This window comes from Peromyscus californicus, unplaced genomic scaffold (genome assembly GCF_007827085.1).
Source record: "Peromyscus californicus insignis strain IS unplaced genomic scaffold, ASM782708v3 Scaffold_5__1_contigs__length_169319896, whole genome shotgun sequence".
Lineage (NCBI taxonomy): Eukaryota > Metazoa > Chordata > Mammalia > Rodentia > Cricetidae > Peromyscus > Peromyscus californicus.
Window position 1 is genome coordinate 29,022,942 of NW_026294573.1, and position 19,073 is coordinate 29,042,014.

Consider the following 19,073-nt stretch of genomic DNA (forward strand, 5'->3'; position numbering starts at 1 on the left):
GGTCCTGCCTGAGGGGAAGCAGGGGCCATCTGTGGGTGGCCCTGCCTTCATCCAGAAAAGAAAGATCCACTTGAGCATGAAGTTCCCCCAGCCTCTCCCAGCACCACGTCCCCGGAGGGAGTCACAGGCCCAGTAATGTATGGCTCCATTTTTAGATGTTGCCGAATTCCATTTGCTGGAGATCTGTGTTTTATTGCCGTATCAGTGTTTCTAAATTGCACTATATTTTCTTAGCTTGATGGGAATTTACAGCACCCGGATTGGAGCAAAATTGGGCTCTCCCCGAGGCTCGGAAATCACTGGGGTCGATTGCTATGGCTGCTGTCTCCCCCTCTGAGTGTTTCTGCTAATTATTCATATTAAGAAGGAATCTGAGTCTGAGAAGGGAGGCTGGGAGGCCCACTGGGGGAGTCATCTATCAGGACTAGGAGTTGGTGGCTGCTTCCTGCCAGGATCTGGGCCACCCAGGAGGAGGTGGGAGGCCCAATTGTGGGGTGTTCACAGAGAGATGGATTCCAGGCTGGAGAGCTGGGAATGGCCCAACTAACGGCCTGGCACATCCCGGGGAATATTAGACATTAGGAATGCCAGCCTTAGTAACTGGAGCAGGAAGGTTTCTCGCCAGAGGACCCCTTGGGTGGTCTCCAAGCATTTCTCCATCTTCTTGATTTGCCTGTGAGGAAGAGCGGCCAGGGGATACCAACTCCATTTTACAGATGAGGAAGCTGAAGACCTAGGGGATGAAGTCACATGGTAGAGCTGGGATTGTAAGCGAGGCTGGCTGACTCTACAGTGGCGCTTGCTTCGTCCCTATAAGTGGCTGTCTCTCCTTTCGGTTAACACACGGGGACAGGGAAGGAACTGCTCTCATTTAAAGAGCTCCACTCCGCATGCGCCAGACATTGCACTAAAAGTTTCAGGCATCCCTCGTTTTAGAGGTGGGCGCTGGCCCGTTTAATGGGCCAGGCTCAGGATGATCCTCAATTTTGCATAGTCACAGGGGTTTCTGCTTCCAAGTGCCACTCTGAGCCGCCGTGCTCTTCTGCTTCTGGTGACAAGGGCTCTTCCAATGTCTGCTGAGGTAGAACGAGCTGCCTGGCTCTGGGTGGCAGCCCGGTGCATTCTGGGAGTCTGTCTGGGGCTGACATCCAGCAGACTGCGGGTTTGCGCAGTGATGGCTGGGTGCTTGGGCTGCACCTGTGTTTGGAAGCCACCATTTTCCTGGCTCCCTCCTCCCAGGGTAGCATGATATGACTACCTAGGGCATTGGACAGTGAAAGGAGAGTCCCGAGGACCCAGCTGAGGCCCATCCCTCTGGCAAGTCCGGGTAGTTTATCTCACTTGGCAGTGATGCTCTGTCTAGAAGCACGTCTGACGTTCTGTGCAATAAAGTTAATGGACTTCTCCGTCTCGGAGCAGCAGCTGAATTCTCTTGGAGCAGATGCTGAGGGTTATGGATGTTCTAATTAGGAAGCTGCCTTTGGCATCGAGGAAGGGAGGGGAGGCCTGGGATGCGGTCTGCACACCCTGCGAAGACCCCCTGCTGAACCGCTCTCTCAGAGCTTGCCAGACCCAACCGGCTTCGGTAGAGAAAGAAGGAGCCATTTCCTTCCCTCTTTCACCTTCTGCTTCCTTTCCAGCCTCAATGTCCTTCTCGGTGAGCTGGACATGACCAGCAGGACCAGGCAGGGTGGCCACAGCCACCCAAGTTGTAACAACCAGTAAATGGGGTTTAGTGTCAGTGATCAAATAAAACTTGCAACCAAGTTAATCTGACACATTTATTGATGTGCATAATTGTTATTGGGTTGCACTGCAATTAGGCATAAATGGTAGGTCGTTCCTGTGAGTGACTGTAATTAGTAATTCGCATTTTTGGGCCTAATCAAGTTTGGATTTTATTCCCCCCTCCTCTGTATGGTATCTAAACAGCCTTGCTGTGGACTGCTTTCCAATTCATTCCTTTGTTCATTTAGCTTCTCCTTCGTCACATCTACAAAATAGAGGCCTCGGACTGGAGGTCCCCTTCTTATTGTGGGAGATTCTTCTCTCGCACTTTGTACATCTGCAGTATGGGGATGGGATCCCAAAGCTCAGAGTGATGTGAAAATCTCGTGAGTGGTGGCATGCAAGGGCCTCAACTAGTGGCCACAAAATTAATTTATTATTGTCATCTGTGACAAGTCCTCCTGCTATAGTGCCAAGCATAAGAGCTCTTAGATCTACCATCAGACAGGAGGGGATTCTGAGTGTCCCTGGACCTCAGGGCTAGATGTCTAGGTCATGCAGAGGGCACAAAGCTGGTGACATTGGGTCTTGAGACTGCTGTAATCTCCTCCTCCACCCTCAGCTGGAGGATCGGGGAACTTCTGTTTTTTCCTATCTTTCATTTCATCATTGCCAGCCTCTGGGAAATGTGGTGAGGGTCTGAGCTGCAGCCAGAGGAATGTGTCCACCCAGGGTGCAGTGCTTAGAAGGCTCTTGGGAAATACTTGCCTGTGTTCCTGTTCCAGGACGTGAGTTATCGGTTTAGAGACTGAGTTGTAGCAAAGAAGGGTGCTATGGCTTGAATGTGTTTTAAGAGGGTCGTGTGTTGGGAGTCAGGGTTTTGGTGGCTATGTTGGGGGTGGAGCCTTTAAAAGCTAAGTTGTAGGTCAGTTGGGGGTGTACCCCTGGGAAGTTCCTATGGGTGGACTGTTGTAAGAGCTCCGTGCCTTGGTGCTCAGTGTGACTCCTTGCTGCCCCACCCCCATTCCTGCCGATGCCATTGGCCATGACGTCATGTAGCTGAACGGCCCTCACCGAAGCTGGGTGAGGCACCTGTACAGCCACCATGCCTCTAAACTTCCAAACTGTGAGACCAATAAGCCTCTTTTCATTATAAACTTAGCCTGACTCAGCTGTGTTATAAGGTGTAGAAACATCATTGATACACAGAGGAAGCTGGGTCCTCACAAGGAAGTGAGAGTCAGGGCTGGAGGCTTGGGGCCAAGAGAGGCTCACAGTCTCTGGAAGAAAATGTTCTCTGCACGTGGAAGCTGCTGGGCTCCCTGGGGAGAATGTGTGCTTTGTCAACAAGTTTATCACTGAAAAGATGGCCCGGGAGACAGCCTAGAGCCAGCCACTGCAGGAGTTGGGGAGGGCTAGGCAAGCGACCTGATGCTTGAGCTGTGAGCAGCAGGGAGGCTAAAAGGGGGTGAGGTGCTGTGGGCCATTCGATTTGGAGAGGCGGAGAGTCCTGAGTTAGTCTCTGACCCTGTTCCCCGGACTCGGGCAAGTTACTGGTCTCTCCGAGCCTCAGTTTCTTCATCAATATAATGACCCCACAGCAGAGCCGTCAGCACACATCTCCTGTGCTTACAATTCCTGCAGCCATGCCCTGCCTGAGGTGTTGTCCTGGTTCAGGGTGTTCCCTTGCCACCTAATGGTATGCCACAAGTATTTGGGATTGGTGGGCTCTGGGGGCCAGCCAAAGACGGTAAGGTCCTTAGTGGCTGCACACCCCAGCTCTCTTGCCCTCGAGTTGGGAACTCTTACATGGTCTATGCTGGCTGCCCAAGGCCTTGTCCCAGAGACAGGCTCACACTGCACCTTTCTCGTGGTCTTTTGTCTTCCTTCTATTGTGTTGGGGATGACCACTCAGTCTGCTAGGCTCTGGATATCATCGAGTCTGAGCTAGCTCAGAGTCCTGTGGGACTGACAGCTGGGCCTTTGTAGGTTAAGGATCTCGACATGCCAGGGACTGTCCAGGGCCTTGCTTTGGGTACAGAGGAAGGCTTCTTTCAGGTTGGGGTTGCTGCTCCGGAAGCCATCTCTGTGGGTCTTCACATCCTGGATCCTGTGTCTGGAGTTGAGGCAGACAATAAATCCCCTTGGTGGAGCTGGTCCCAGCATGGGCCACCCAGCAGAAAGGCCTCATCAGCGGCCTCATTTGCATAAGATAATGAACCCGCAGTAAAAATAGGAAAAGAAAAAAATGGCCTGGCAACTTTGTTTCCATAATGACAGATGCTTCTTAAATACTCAGCCTCTGTTTTCCGAGGAAGAACCATTAAGGCCCTGTGGGCAGGATCCAGGCCAGCTTGTAGTCCCAGTGGCCCAGCCTTGACTTCCTCTCCTTGGCTTGCTCCTGGGCATTCACAGGGGACAGAAGCAAGGAACCGGGGCCTGGCTGAGGGTCAGAAAGGCCCCGTGAGAACAGCCCCTCTCACATCTCACTCTCAACTCCGCTTTTGAATCTGTTGTTTCCTGTCAGCGTGAGCTCCCCAAGGCAGCAAAGTGGACATTCCCCAGGAGAACCACCCCAAAGCTGTGAGTTGTGCAGTCACCTGTGAAAATCAAGGCAGGGGCGGGAGGATTTGAGACTCATACCCCACTCCGAGTCCATGTCATCTGTCCTGGCTGTCTTGGGAGATGGTCGAAGAGAAGAAGGTTCATATATTGTTGACTTCTGGCAGGATGGGCCTGTGACAAGCAATTTACACCGTCACTCTGAGTGGACAGTCCTTATAATCATGCGTTTCACAGATGAGGAAACTGAACTGAGGGTACTCAGCTGTTTGTTCAAGGTCACACCTGCAGTAGGACCAGAACTCTTGCATGGAATGTTAAAGTCTTCAGTGAAGGAATGGATGGATGAGTAGTCACTGCTCTCCCTTACCCCTACCATGGACTCCTTTCTCCTCACTCTCTGCTGGACCTGGAGTCCTCCCTGAATCCTGGTGTGCTCACCCCCAGGCTTCTCCCGATGATGGACAGACATCCTTCTGTACCTCCTTGCCTGGCTGTAGCTCCAGGTTTAACAAGAGTTCTCTGGCACTGTAGTCCATAGGGTAACGGGTGTTTCTCCTTCCACTGAGATTGTTGGGGTTTTGCCTGACCCTTGCCCGGTCATGGGACAGGAGGGCCAATTTTTCAGGAAGCTGCCAGACCACACAGCCTCTGGAATTCTCCAGATCTTCCAGTTCCTCTAAAATTATGAGCCTATGTCTCATAACTATACTTAGTGACTTCTCTCTTTCCTTAGGGCACAGATGCTGGGACCACAAGTGGCCACCTAAGCCAACTGCTTCAATCATAGCCACTCTCCTGGGAATTACAATTACACAGGCTTGATTGCTTAACACACGCCTGCCCATTCGGAGAGTTTAGGGCAGGCCTGCCCAGTGAGAAACCCTCAGCACACATTGGCTGTTTTCTGATCACGTCATAGAGCAACATGGAGGGTTCTGAGGGAACTCAGTCTCTAAGTGAATCTATCTGTGTGAGTCTGAGAGGCAGAGGGGGTGCAGACACCTCCTTCTCACTGCAGAGGGGGTGCAGATATTCCCTTCTCGCTCCCATCTGGAATGTGTTGTCCTGAGAACCGGAGAGTGTTAGCAGCATCCATCCACTACTCACCTCCAGCTTCCTGGACAGTGAGATGCAATTATAACAGGGTTGTGATGGTAGCATCTTTTTAATTGAGACTTCTAGAAGACTGGATTGTGACTCCTGTGTCTCTCCCTCCAAGCTCTTGTGCCAGGCTTAGAGGAAGGAGATGGCTCTCCACCTGGACCAGCTCTGTACTGTCTTGGGAACCATTCCTGGGGGCCCCTGCTGGCCTTGCTTCTCATCTCTTCCTCTGACATCCAATTCTTCCTGCTTAAAACAATCACTCTGAACTTGTACATCACATTTCCATCCCCAGAGAGTAACCTACAGGGTCTTCTCCCTCCCAGGGGAGAATAGCTCGGGTGAGATCTGACTAGCAAACCTCTTGTTACATGTTCATCTGACCTCATTAACTATGACCAAAGGGAGAGGGTCACCTCGGGATACAATAGCTCCTTCAGAACCTATGGCAATGGTGAGCTGTAGAGGCACACGCCCAAGAAGGGGGAAGACAGAGATCAGCCAGGTGACTTTGTGGCCTTGATGTCTGAAATGGAACCAGGAGCCTGGGCTGGAAGTAGCTACCTGCTCAGCACAGGATCTCCTTCCCTGGAAACTGTCATTCCTGGGAGGAAGATGGCCAGCATGAACTGCCTGTGACCTCTGGTTCTGAAGGGAGATGAAGAACAGAAAACATACCTCAGAAGGAACCCATTTTCTAAAAACATTTATTTAAAATTTAAAACCATATTACTTCATACAGCAAACTGTGCACTTTTGATATATCACAGTGTCTTAAAAAGGAAAATAATCAGATTTGTTTGGAAATTTATTTACATCAGCTTAGAATGATTGGCAAGTAACACAGTTACTATGAAACCCAAATTGTTACAAAATGTTTACAAAAAACTATATTCATAGAAATTCTGCATGTCCACAAAGGGCACCCCCTGAATGGCCCAGAGACCAGTGTGTGGGAACCTTGTTGAGTGGGAGGTGGGGGTGGGGGCGTCCAGGCACTCTGGTCTGGGTAGTGGGACAGGCCAGGGCTCTTGGAGTCCCATGGTGCTGTCTAGGGGCTCAGCCCAGGAGTTGGGAGCTGAGGTCCCCACCACGGAGGCCCAGCCAGGAAGTCAGCCCAGGCAGGAATGGGCTGGGGTTTCAGAGCACAGTGGCGTGAGGGCTCCTGGAGCCTCTGGTCTCTATGGAGCCAGGTCAGGACCCTCCTCAGCGGCTGGATTTAGATGCGCTTGGCCATGGCTGCAGGAGCGGGCCTGGCCTTTAAGTGCAGGTGGCCTGAGGGCTGGGGCTGAAGCAGAGGGCAGGCTGCAGACCACACAGAAGCAAAACCCAGGTCTCCTCTCCCCAGCACACTCTAGCGCCGATGCTTGGACCCAGGAAGGGGCTGAAGGCCTCAAATTACTGGCAATAGACAGATCCAGGTGAGGCAGGGACAGAGGTCTGTGGCCTGCCTGTCAAGGGCTCGCTGCCAGCTGCCCTCTTTTGGAAGAAGCAACAGAGAGAAGGACCGGCAGACAGTAAGGGGCTGTGCAAGGTCAGGCGTCGCCTTCTTGAATCTCTCATCTCCCGTCTCTCTGGTTCCTTGATAATTCCCTCACATCTGGTACTGTGTCAGAATGAAGGGGGCAGCCTCTTGGCTACCCTCTAACTACTGAATCTACAGTTCTTCCTTCCACTGGGAGGCCTCAGAATTTTGGTCTAGAAAACTAAAACAGAAAACTATGGGGTGATTTGAGGACCGTTATTCTAGAAGGCAGGAGAATGAGAGCCAGATCCATAACTGGGTTATCAGGGTGCTGAATGGGCATGTCAGCAGTGCCCTCGGGCCTTTCTCTTCAAAAGAGACTCACTCTAGCCGTGAGCTGTGGGTAACTTGCATACATGAGGCCTCGGCCACCCAGGGTCCTCTGACACCTAGGATGTTTCAGATGCAGCCTGACACCTTCCAGGCCGTTCTGTAGGCAGGTGTAAGGGTAGGCCTGGGGCACGGACCCCTCTTTCCTCACCCTTCTCCCTAGCACTAGATACTGAGGCTCGACTGTGATGCTGGCTCAGGATCAAGGACCCAAAGGCCCAAGGCCCATGTTCCCCAGACATGCCCACTGCCCTGCCTTAGAGACTCCCAGGTGGAGACTCTCACCCATGGCTGCCCCTTCCCCAATTCACCTGCCAGCTCCACACTAGTCTGCCCTCTTTGCCATGGTCTATAATACTGATGCTGGCAAGGCCTGTTCCAGAGGGCTGTATAAGTAGACCTGACTTTTCTGCTGCAGCCCCCATCTCTCACTGGGTCCCCACCCATACTGGCTGGGTTCTGTACACTGTGTGCAGACGTGCAGGGAAGGGTTGTATACACAGGGGTTGTGGGTCATATATACACTGTGCATATATATATAAGCATATATATATATTTTACATTCATATATATATTGTACAGAACATTAGCCTTCTACCTAAAACAGTTCTGTGACTTCACATATACCTCAGCTCTAAAATTTCAACTCCAGAACATGGAGACAGAGGGCAAGGCCCCTTCCACTGCGGCAAGTGGCTAGGCCTATTCCAGATGTGCACCCTGCCCCAACAACCTGGGATGTCCAGATATATCTTACTTAAAGACCTGCCCACAGGGCTGGGCCCAATTCTCGAATCTGTCCACTGGGCTGGGTGGGTTCCAGTTGTTAATGCCATACAGTTCTTTGTCCATGACATGAGGGCCCTTCCAGATGGGCATATACGCAGGGCAATTCCAGAGGTGGACCATGGAGCTGTCATGTTCAGATGCTGGTGCCTACAGTAGGGAATGTCTCTGGAGTGTGTGTGTGGCATGACCTCATGCAGCATGAAGCAGCCGCAGCTGCATCCCACCTTCAGCCCTCCCTGGACCAGAAAGAAAGGTAGGGAGGGACAGACGATACTTGGGGACTGTGGGCCCAGTCTGACTTCTGCTCCCCCATGGATATATTTAATCTGTTCACCCCTCCCCCATTGCATGCTACAAGGGCAGGACCCAGGAAGTGCTCTTCCTGCTGAGATGCAGTCCAGGATGGGTAGGGACAATCTCCTACCTCAGGGACTCTAAGTGTAGCACACTGGCCAACACCTCATTTTCCCCTCTCGAAAGATGCCTCCAGACGGGAGCCACCTGAGCACCCAGAGTGCTCAGGTTTCATCATCTGTCCATAGCAGAGAAACTGGATGTAGGTCATGGTACCTGCAGAAGGAGGCTCACTGTATAATAGCCCCCACGGCCTGGACAAGGTAGGTGCTGCCTCTCCACTGGGCTAGAACAAACAGATGGAGCTCAGGCCCAGACATGGTGGCATGAGGTGCTCTTCCATTCAGGGCTGGACTGTAGGTTCAGACAGAGACAACCAGCCGGCACCTGCTTAGGTATACCCCATTTGCTCCATCCAAACCGGTTTTGGTGTTTCCCATAGTTCTTTAGTGCCTCTGTGTGCTCCAGCCCCAGCTCTGTGCACCCCTTAGGGGGTTGGGACAGGTTTCCACTTGATCTGCCTCCTTCTTGACTTCCATCCCTACCCTGAGAGAGACACAGCTCAGCTGGGCAGAGTGGTCTCCAGGGTGCTTGGCACTGGGCTGGTCTCTAGGACAAACACAGGGCTTCAGCCAGAGGGCAGGCGTTAGCCACACTTCTGGACGTAAGGCTCGAGCGGAAGGGGAGATCCTGCAGCCTGCCGCCCCTCTTACTCCTAGGAGTCTATAAACCAACCCAGTGCCATCACCCTCACGCTTCATTACCTTCATGAACATCCTTCCCACCGTGTCCCGTTCCTTTTCCCATCACAGTCTACGTATGTGCATAGCCTCAGAAGAACATGACACATCTGCCGTGTCATGCACAAAAGCACATGTGTGATATGAACACGGATGTGGGTGTGTGTTATAAAACTGTATCGGACAACATAAGACAGGGGTTAATGAACACAGTGGATGAGAACAGACTGGAGAATGGTTTCATTAGAATCCTGACAGCAGGGTTGGTTTAAAAAAAAAAAAAGAAAGGAAGAAAGAAAGAAAGAAAAGAAAAAGGGAATGTTTTCCCTTCCAACAGGATACCACCAACAGCAAAGGAGTCACCAGCTGTGAGCCCCGAAAGTCCCTGCACACTTTCCCACGGAGGCTCAGGAAAGCTGTGGCAAATGATCCCTCCTACAATAGACATGCAAACAAACCCTGGTGTCCTGCCTTACTGATTGCTCTGCTGCCTCAACTCATGATGTGAACTGGAATTTAGGTACACCTCTGCACATGCATGGGTATGAGCAAGCACACACACACACACACACACACATACACACACACACACACACACTCCATTTTCACACGACTCCTCCTGCACAGCACATATCCACAGGGCACAGCAGTCTCGTTTGACCTCCCCTGCTGTCTTCAGGGCACACAAGCCCACACACCTGTGTGTGTGTGTGTGTGTGTGTGTGTGTGCACACTCATACAAGGACCTCTGATGACATGGCTTCTCCTTTTACATATATTTGGCTATGCTGCAGGTTGTATGTATCCTGCTCCCCATCCTCTGTCATTCAGTACACAGATGTGTGCATATGTGTGTGTGTGCGCGCGACTGTACATGCACACACACACACACACAAATTCATGCACACTTGCATCCATCCATATATTCATCAGAACCCCATCTCAACATGGCTTCTCCTGTTTTTACATAGATGAGGCTCCGTTGCTGGTCCTGATTGGGCTCCTTCCTCCCCATTTCACTCACGTACACACACACACACACACGTCCCAAAGGAGGCCCCTATTATTGCCTGCTATGGACTATGTTATATATCCATCATGTCTGTCCTTCATCATCAGCCCCCGAAACTCATACATACAAAGTTAAACACACAGACATGTGCACGCTCCTCCCTCCTGCCGGCACGGCTTTTCCTATCATTTCATGCACTGGGCTTGGCTGCAAGTCTCTCCTCCCACCCTCCCGTGCAGACAAACAGCCAGAGCTCCCGAGAACCAGCATGATGGGATTAATCACCCATGCCAGTGAGGAAGGGTGCTTGGCTGAAGGGGTTCCTTCACCTCTGCTGAGAGGGCTCTTGAGATCTAGCTGTAGCTCATCCAGGCCTGGCAGCACCAGGAAAGTGGGGGAGTGTGGGACTAGAGTCCCCCAGTTCTCAGCCCATGTTGCCCACCCTGGTCCCTCATCAGAGATCAACTTCCACCCTTAGCTGTGGGGGCCCTGATGGCCCTGTCATGCTCTCTGTAAGGACACTTTTTGCCTAACCCCTCACAGCTGAATCTTTCCTAAGACTTTTATAGTTTCAAACCTCCAGAGTGGGAACCACAGGTCATCTACTCACCCCTTTGGCTGTCCCCTCCCTGGCTTCTCCTCTGCTTCTTCTCTTCTCCCCCAAATCCCCTCAGACCATAGCTGCTCCAGAAAAGAGACTAGGGGCCAGGATGGCCTTGAATCTCTGTGTTGGGTCTTTGGTTAATTTTCCAGGAGGCAGCTTCTCCCTCCCCAGCCTGGGGGCCTCTGGAGGTCTCATATTCCACCCCTGAAAGCTTTCTTTCTCTAGGGGGCGCTTTAGATTGGGCATGCCCAGAAGGTTCTTTAGGTCCCCTCTGGCTCCTCCCACCTACCCCAAAGTTTGTCTGCGCAGGGGGACACCAACCCCTCTTGTCAGTTGAGGCTGCTCTTCTCTTTTCGGGATGACAGAGGGAGGCCAAATTCAAATGGGCGGGACAGGGACTGGCCAATGAACAGACGGTGGAAAACCCAGGGTTCCTGAATGCTGGCTTGTTTACCCGCCAAGTCGGTCTATTAGATCAAGGGCCTTTGGGATTTTCATAGTATCCGTTTTTCTTCGGCTGACCTTCCAATTGAGTCTTTGGACACTCCTTATGAGAGAGGGTGTCTTCTCTTCTCTCTTTCAGAAGTGGAGAAGAATTTGCTGTGGTTGCTACCTCATTCCCATTCTCGGAGACTTCCTAAACACCCGTGCCTTGGGACACTGGACTTAAGCATCTGAGACTGCAGCCTCCGTCTGTGCGCTCTCCTTCTCCTATACCAAACTCCTCCTTTCCACACTGCTTTCCATGTTGCCAAGCGGCTGCTGTGGGTGAAGCCAGGTTGAGAAGACCAGACCCAGGTGAACAGCCCTTAAAAGCTGAAGCCTTGCTTCTGTTCATGTATGGATGGATGGCTGCCTTTGGGCTCCCACTGGCAGCCTCATTAGAACATCCTTAAGGTGTTCAAAGTTGGAGTCTCTGCTCTCATGGCTGCGTGCTAGAAGGTCCCAGGCTTGAGGGAAAGGAAGAGAGTATAAGAGCTATCTTCTGAGGCCTCGCAGAGCCATGGCAGAAATACCTGGCTATGGAGAAGAGAGGGGTGGCGAGTGGAGCCTGAGAGGCATGTGCTTCCGCTGGCCTTCACAGCTTTAGAAAGCCACAGAAAAGACAAGAGGAGATGAAGCCCAAGCAGCTGGCCTAGGGCCCACTGGTTTCCTGGTAGGTAAGAGCTGATGGTCCACACACAGCTGGATGCAGGCAGCAGCTCCATTCCCAAGGCCAGCATGAGATGAGGATGTCCCTTCCGGTCTCCTTTGCTTTCCTCTGCGTGGACCAGGCCTGACGTCCCCGCCGCACCCACGTCTAGGGGAAGACAGGGGCTAGCGAAGTGCTGCAGCTCATGCTATCCTTGCCTGGAAGTCTGCGGTCATTAAACGTGTGCATGTTGATGACCGCATCCGTCTTGACCATCATAGGAGGCTGCGGCTTGTGCTTGAGACGGCGCTGGCAGGTGAGGGAGAAGCGGATCTCATCGGCTACTGTGCTGCAGAAGGAGCGCTGGGGAGGGACAAGGGGCAGAGTGAGACAGATCCTCTCCTCCTTCTGACCCTGCACTGAGGTTACCAACCTCTTGAGCCCCAGAAAGATGCCTGGAAAAGTTCTCGGGAGACAAAGGGGGAGGCGCAGGTGGTTATCACCTCTCTGTTTCACAGAGGAGCCCACAGCACCCCAAATGCCATATGCACAGAACTTAAGGGGCTTTTAAGAACCTGTTGGGACTCTAAGGTTTTGTTCCCATGAATCCAACAGTAGGCCTAGCCTGGAGTTAGGGCTGCAGAAACCCTTGAGACACACATGGGAACCCATCTTGATGGGTCTTCCAACTGCTGCCTCCTGCTCAGGAGTCCGGCCTGTGTCTAAAGTGGGTCCTCAGTGAATAGGTCCCTTTAAGGGCCTTCTGAACATGGTCCCTGCAGCTAGCCAGAGGGACAGCAGGAGTGTGGCACTCCCACAGATATCTAGTGGCAGTGGCTTCTGAAACCAACTACTGGAGGTGGCCCTGGACTTTGATGGTGCACAGTGGGGCAGGCTGATGGCCCAACTCAGACAGCAAGGCTATGGAGCCTCAGCACCAGGAGGATGCACACGGGCTGTGGCACCGGGGAGGTCCCCCACCTTTCCTGCTCTATGTAGAACATTGTTCTCTTCAGCCGGTCTTCCTGCATCCCGCAAGTGTTTCCTACACACAAGGCCGCATGCTGGGAGTCTGGGAGTTAGCACAGAACAGTGGTAAAGCCAGTGAGAACTTGACCAGGGAGCCGCGGTCTAGCAATGGGATGGGAACAGACAACAAGCATGTGAACAAGGAAATCCTCCAGCCAGTCATGCCCGCTCTGAAGAGGCTAAAGCCGGTGATGTGGAAGAGGGAAGTGTGGGGCGTGGAAACTAGGGAAGGCTATTTAAGGAGGTGACAAGTTAAAATCTAATGGCCAGATGAAGCCCAAGTATTTCAGGCAGTGCCCTCCAGGTAGGTGGACATGTGCAAAGGTCCTGAGGCAGAAACATGTTGGGTGTGTGGTAGACTTAAAAGGAGTCATGCGTGAAGGAAAGTAAAGGACAGGGGTGGGAAGGAGCAGGTCTGAGAGGTGAGCCAGGGCCAGGTCCTGTATGTTTTTTAGTGAAATTCAGAATTTACTTCATTCTTAACAGGAACACTTAAAAACCCGGCAGGTGTTCTTTTTTGAAATATAATGTTTAACCGTTCCCTGTTAAACATTTAGGTATTTCCTCAGTGTTTTTTGTGTGGCTCACACTTAGATAAATATCCTTGTGAGTAAAACAATCCATATTCTTGACCATGGCAGACAACAACTAGTCAATTGCACAGCTGATTTCCAGTGGGGCGGTCATCTGGGATGCTACCTTTTCAGGCTTCTCTAAGGCCGTGGTTAACTCACACAGCCAGGGCTGTCTCTCCCTTCTCTCAGTTGATTTAGGCTTGCTGATTGTTAAACAACTCTAGTTCATTTTGATGGATCTATCAGACACTGATTGTAATGGGTCCTCCACATGTGACCCAGCGGCAGGCTCCTGTCAGCCACACTGGGCTTGGATGCTTTTGAACTTCCACCGGAGAGGCGATTCCCCAGCCCCGAAGCTCTTGGCTCAGGTGCACGCTTAAATCACCCCGTGGGCCTTCTGCAGACTCTAGAGCTGGGCTCTACCATGGGCCAATTAAACAGAGTCTCTGGGAGTGAGGCCAGGGTATTAGCACTTGAAACTCTCTCTCCATGCTTCTAATTTGCCACGGGACCCAGGGCTCCTGCCCCGACCACGCTTGAATTAATCAGGCAGGGGAAGACTAGCTACACTATTTGCACACTCGGGCCATCCCTCAGAACTTTTCTTTTTTAAACTTTTCATTATGGAAATTTCCCAATATATGCGAAAGTTGAGGGTACAATATAATGAATCCCCGTGCCTCTGTCACCCAGCTTCAACAATTACCCTGGGGGTTTAGGAAGCTGACATGGTTTGAATTAAGTTTGAAACAGGGCACTCACGGGCTGCCAGGGAGCTTGTAGAGGGCGGTGGAGAAATGTGGTGGGCAGGAAACACTGGAGGTTGGAAAGCCAGCCTGGAGGGCAGGCTAACATGGAGAAGCCAGGTAGATGAGAGGCAAGGAGGCTTCCAGGCCAGGGAAAAGGGAAGGTATGGGGGCTGGGGCATCAGTGTGGAGGCTGCTTTGACAGCACACTGGCTGGGGATGAAGTGGAGCAGGGGTTGATGGGAAAACATGGCTGGATTGTGATGGTGGTCAGGACGGTGAGATGAGACAGCGCATGCCCTTAGGAGGGAGAAACCAGTTTAATCTTGCCCTTGCCTTCCTTCCCTGTCCAACGTAGCCTCCGCCAGGGCCTCACCTGCTCCCGCTCCGCTGTCTTGCGGAGTTTATATATAAACTCGCCCACTGCCACCAACACGGACAGGACTAAGCCGGCAGCCAGGACGATGAAGATGCCGCCGATCTTCTGGATGCCCAGTGCGCTGGCCTCCTTGTTCTCCTCCTCAGGACACCCACTGCCTCGCCACCACTTCTCCTTCATGATGTGAAGCTTGTCCTCTTCCTGCAGCTGCAGAATGGCGATGGTGATTTTGTCCCGGTAGGGGGAGCCTGTGGAGGGAGCGGGGGTTTGTCAGTGAGGGCTGCTTACCAGAGCCAGTCACCATGACTATGCCTCTGCCAACTTAAAACAAGGGTTCCTCTCACTGAGGCCCGCCTCCAAGACCAGGTAAGGTATCTTGGTTAGGAGGCCTTGCTCACTGGATATGGGTCCTCTGGCCCCAGGAGGCCCTGAGTATGTGGGTGTATCAACAGGGACAGGGCAAGGGGAGGCTGTCCCAGCTCTCACTGCTCAAGGATAGGGCTAACCAAGCCACGGGTGTGGCTTCATCCCTCTGCTCCTGGCTGAGGGAACACCACCTTCCCAGGCTTGGTGGAATGATCCTCAGGACTGTGTGTGTGTGTGTGTGTGTGTGTGTGTGTGTTAACAGGAGGGGGGAGGGGCTTGAGGACCTCTGTCTGCGCCACACCCCTCTCCCTGGGCCCCGCTCACCCATGGGTGTGCCGATGCCATAGCCCTTGGAGTCAATGAGGCCACCGATCTGGGTGAGGTTGCAGTTCCTCTGTGTGATGTACTCTATGGTAGTGGACTCCATGAGCAGAGCGTAGTCAGCTGTGAGCGTCCGCTGGATCCCCTCCTCATTGTTTTTTACCAGTGCCGAGGGCTTGCTGCTCATGAAGGCCCACATCTTCTCGAAGGTAGAGATCTTGGATTTCTGGGTGGCAAGGGATGGGAATGTTGACACCAAAGTTACGGGGCCCCTCCCCCGAGTGCTCCGCTCCCTTTGCTCACTCAGCATGACTCTAGTTACCCAACTCGGGTATACTTTGCAGGGCCAGGGAGCACCACCCATTGGACGGGTATAGAGACTGAGGCCCTGGGAGGCGAGGTGCGGAAGTGCACAGTTGGAAGGTACTAAAGCTGCGGCTCAGACTCTGGCCCACTTCCTGGTAACCCTGCATTTTAGCCAGAGCACAAACCATCTTTAGAATGAATTAATTTTTCCACATGTTAGCCGAGGATGACGTGAACCTTCTGATCCTCCTGCCTCGGCTTTCCAAGTGCTGGGATTACAGGTGTGTGCCACTGCATCTGGTTTCTGTGGTGCTGGGGGTGGAAGAGGCTCCATGGATATGAGGCAGGCACTCTACCGACCTAGCTGCCGTCCCAGCTCTAGGACTGACTTCTTCAAGAGGAGTTTTCCCCAGCGTTTGTTAGGCAATTAACAAGTAGAGGTCTTGTTCTAAGGGCCCTATCTGTATTCACTCATGGGTCCCTCACTGAAATCACAGCAAGTAGGTGTTAACTAGTCCCATTTTGCAGATGGGGACGCTGAGGCACTGCTAAGTAATTCACCCAAGGCTGTCCAGAGACTAGATGGCAGAGCCAGGCAGGCTTCCCATCCAGACCCTCCGGAGACGATCCATGTGCCTACCCATACAGCTGCATTGTATCCCAGGAACCACTAGGGGGCACACATGAAGGGAAAAGCTCAGCGGACTTTCGACTCCCCACTTTCACTTCAGGCAAAGATGCCCCCCTTTTCATATTCGGTGTCAGGGGAGGACTTGAGCATGGTTCTGGTCTGCTCTTCTCAGTACTGAGAGAGGCGCAGTGGGAATTGCAGGTAGAGAGAAAGGTGAGGTTCCGGAAGAAGTGGTCTGCAGGTCCCTATGACTGCTCCATGCCTGAGACCAAAGGCATTGCGCAGGATGGGCAGGCTGGTGGCTGGGCTGCTGTGTCTGTCCCGGAGATTCAAGGGGTCCTTGGGACCAGGAGAGAGGAGAGAGGGCTGAGCCTGAGTGTCCCCTGTTGTCTGGGCATGCTAGGTGTTCACGAACCTTCCTGGGAACTTAATGTGTGCCAGCTGCCTGGTCGCAACAGAGACCAGCCCCGCCTCGGTCCCAGGGGGAGAGATGGCTCTAAGAACCCCATTGTATCGGCTGTTTCCAAGTCTGGCTGTGGCTTTCTGTGATGTCAGCCTGTCTGATTGGCACCCAGCCCAGCTCTGGTGCACGTGACAACATGGGTGCACTCCCACAGGCTGGCACAGGCTTGGGGGGGAAGGGCAGGGAATCAGGCCATGCCTGCCACAAGCGGGCAGGGAGCCCGAGAGGAATGTCTACTTTCTTCTCTCTGGGTGCTTCTTGGCTCTGGCCAAGGGATGGGCCCTCTGAAACTGGCTGCCGAAGTCCACGGCACGCCCCAGGGGAGGAGGCCATGGCACAGGAGAGGGCATCGGAGCAGTAGGCAGGAGCCTTTGGACTCCATCTTGGATGGAGTCAACTGAGTGCTACAGGGCATGAATCTCTTCACAGAGTAGTCGTTCCCTTGCCTGCAAACTCACTTGCCTCAAAGCCAACGCACACAGGGTTCTGACGAACTGACTCTCCGGGCTTCACCCCACTGCTCTTGCCTGCAGCCATCCCTGCTCTCAGCGGCTCCCCCTCCAAAACCTTTGCCTTCTGCCCCCCTCTGCAGCTTGCCGCCTTCCAGTCGTCTTTCCACCTCAGCTCATCCCCAAGTGCTCCCCCGCTAACCCGCTAACACCTCTTCCCTCCACGATGATTCTCTTCGCTGGCTTTGCTGTGCTCCAGATGTTTCTTATTTTCCAGATAATTTCTGATATGCAGATTCTCCTCTGTCAGCCTCTCTTGGCCCCTCTTCCTGCTCTGCACACCTCTTCCCTGGGCGCTGCACAGTTTCTAACGATTCCCATTTCCTGGCAGGCACACCTTAGTTCTGTCTCCTCCTCCTAAGTGTGGACTAGCCCTCTCGGCTTGCTTTTGTATCGCTCTCTGGAAGGGCTGGAATGCCACGCCTGAGTGAATGACTTTGTCTTCATCTCCCCCACGCGTTCCTCAGCTCTTCTCCCAGGTGGTGGTGTTAGTACTGTCTTACTATGAATTACTTTAAGAAGAGATCCCCACGGCAAGGGCAGAGGACAGCATCTGGCCAACTCTTAGCAAAACAGTACTTCTCTAGCTCAGTCCGACAAGAGGAACTGAGCATGAGCACATGCCTTGAGCTTAGAAGCCATGCCTCAGAGTGACTGTAGTCTTGGGTGATAGCTGGATCACAGCCCTCTGGGAGCTTAGAACCAGAGGACTCTCAAAGCCCCACTGGGTTCCTGACCACAAGCCACCAAGCAACAGATTTTGTTTTAAGACACGAAGTTTGGGGTAATTTGTCAAGCAGTGGATAACTAACACACTCTCACACACGTGCTCCCGAGAGCTGTACTGTTCCCGATCCAGCTGCTTGTACAGACAATCATGAACTCCAGTTCTTCCTGTGATCACGTCATCCAAGTCCAACCACCTTCACCAGCCAGACCTGCTGCTCCCCAGACTCGATGGCATTCTGATCTAACTGCTGTTCTCCCTCCCAAGACTCGAGCTGAATTACAATCCTGCCTCCTGCTTCCCAAATTCTGTTTTCTACAGAGGTGGGAGCCAGGGTTGGATGAGGCACCGAGACTCTCTTTTACCTCCTGATGCACTACCTATGAGTTCACTGTCAATCCATGCATACATCCATTCACCCAACAATCTATCCATGCACCCACCCATGCATGCACGTACCCTTTAGCCCAGCCACCTAGCAGTCCATCTATCTATCTACTCCATTAATCCACTCATGCATGTATCCACCCCTTTCCTCTTCTCATTGACCATCTGCTCATTTTCCCTACCCCACACTACCATCCTCCTCATCCGCCCTGTAACCACTTTATTCGTTTTCTTTTTTACATATGTCCATCTATCCTTCCTCCTCCCTATCTATCCATTAGCACCCAGCCGCTCTTTCCCTCTCGCCCATCATATCCACTTACTCTCCCATGCAACTAGTCATCTATAGCTTCTTGGTCTTGGCAAGAATGACCAGTGAACCTTTCTGTCAGCCTCCCCTCCTCCCCGTGCCTGATACCTTTCTGTCTCAGCTCCACCTTGCACCCTCTACCCTCCCATTCCTCCTATCCACAGGCCTCTGCCTGATGCCAACAGAGATGCTTTTCCTGGATCCTAGTCTAAGGCAGGGATTCAGTTGAGCCTGGAGGGTGGACTGAGGGAGACAGGCTCTGAGGGGACACACAGAGCTCACCGGTGGGTGAAGGGACAAGGAAGGGTACCAGAGAGTACAGACAAGTTAAGATGGGAGAGGACACAAAGCAGAAGCCGCTGTCACATGCCTTTCCAGAGTTCCACCTTCCAGGTCCAGGGCTCCAAACTCAGTGTCTTTTGGCTTGTTGTCACGTGAGTA

The 19,073-nt window shown here is 52.6% G+C and overlaps 1 protein-coding gene across 2 annotated transcripts in view; it reads right to left on the minus strand.

The window, feature by feature from the left end:
- Positions 1-6,083: 6,083 nt before the first annotated feature.
- Positions 6,084-19,073, minus strand: part of Grik3 (glutamate ionotropic receptor kainate type subunit 3) — a 222,676-nt gene continuing 209,686 nt past the window's right edge. For both annotated transcript variants that reach the window (XM_052718078.1, XM_052718079.1), the window contains exons 14-16: positions 15,303-15,525; positions 14,610-14,860; positions 6,084-12,243 (exon numbers count right to left, since the gene is read on the minus strand). In XM_052718078.1, coding sequence (XP_052574038.1) covers positions 12,049-12,243; positions 14,610-14,860; positions 15,303-15,525 — 669 coding nt within the window. In that variant the 3' untranslated portion in view covers positions 6,084-12,048. The remainder of the gene's footprint in view (positions 12,244-14,609; positions 14,861-15,302; positions 15,526-19,073) is intronic.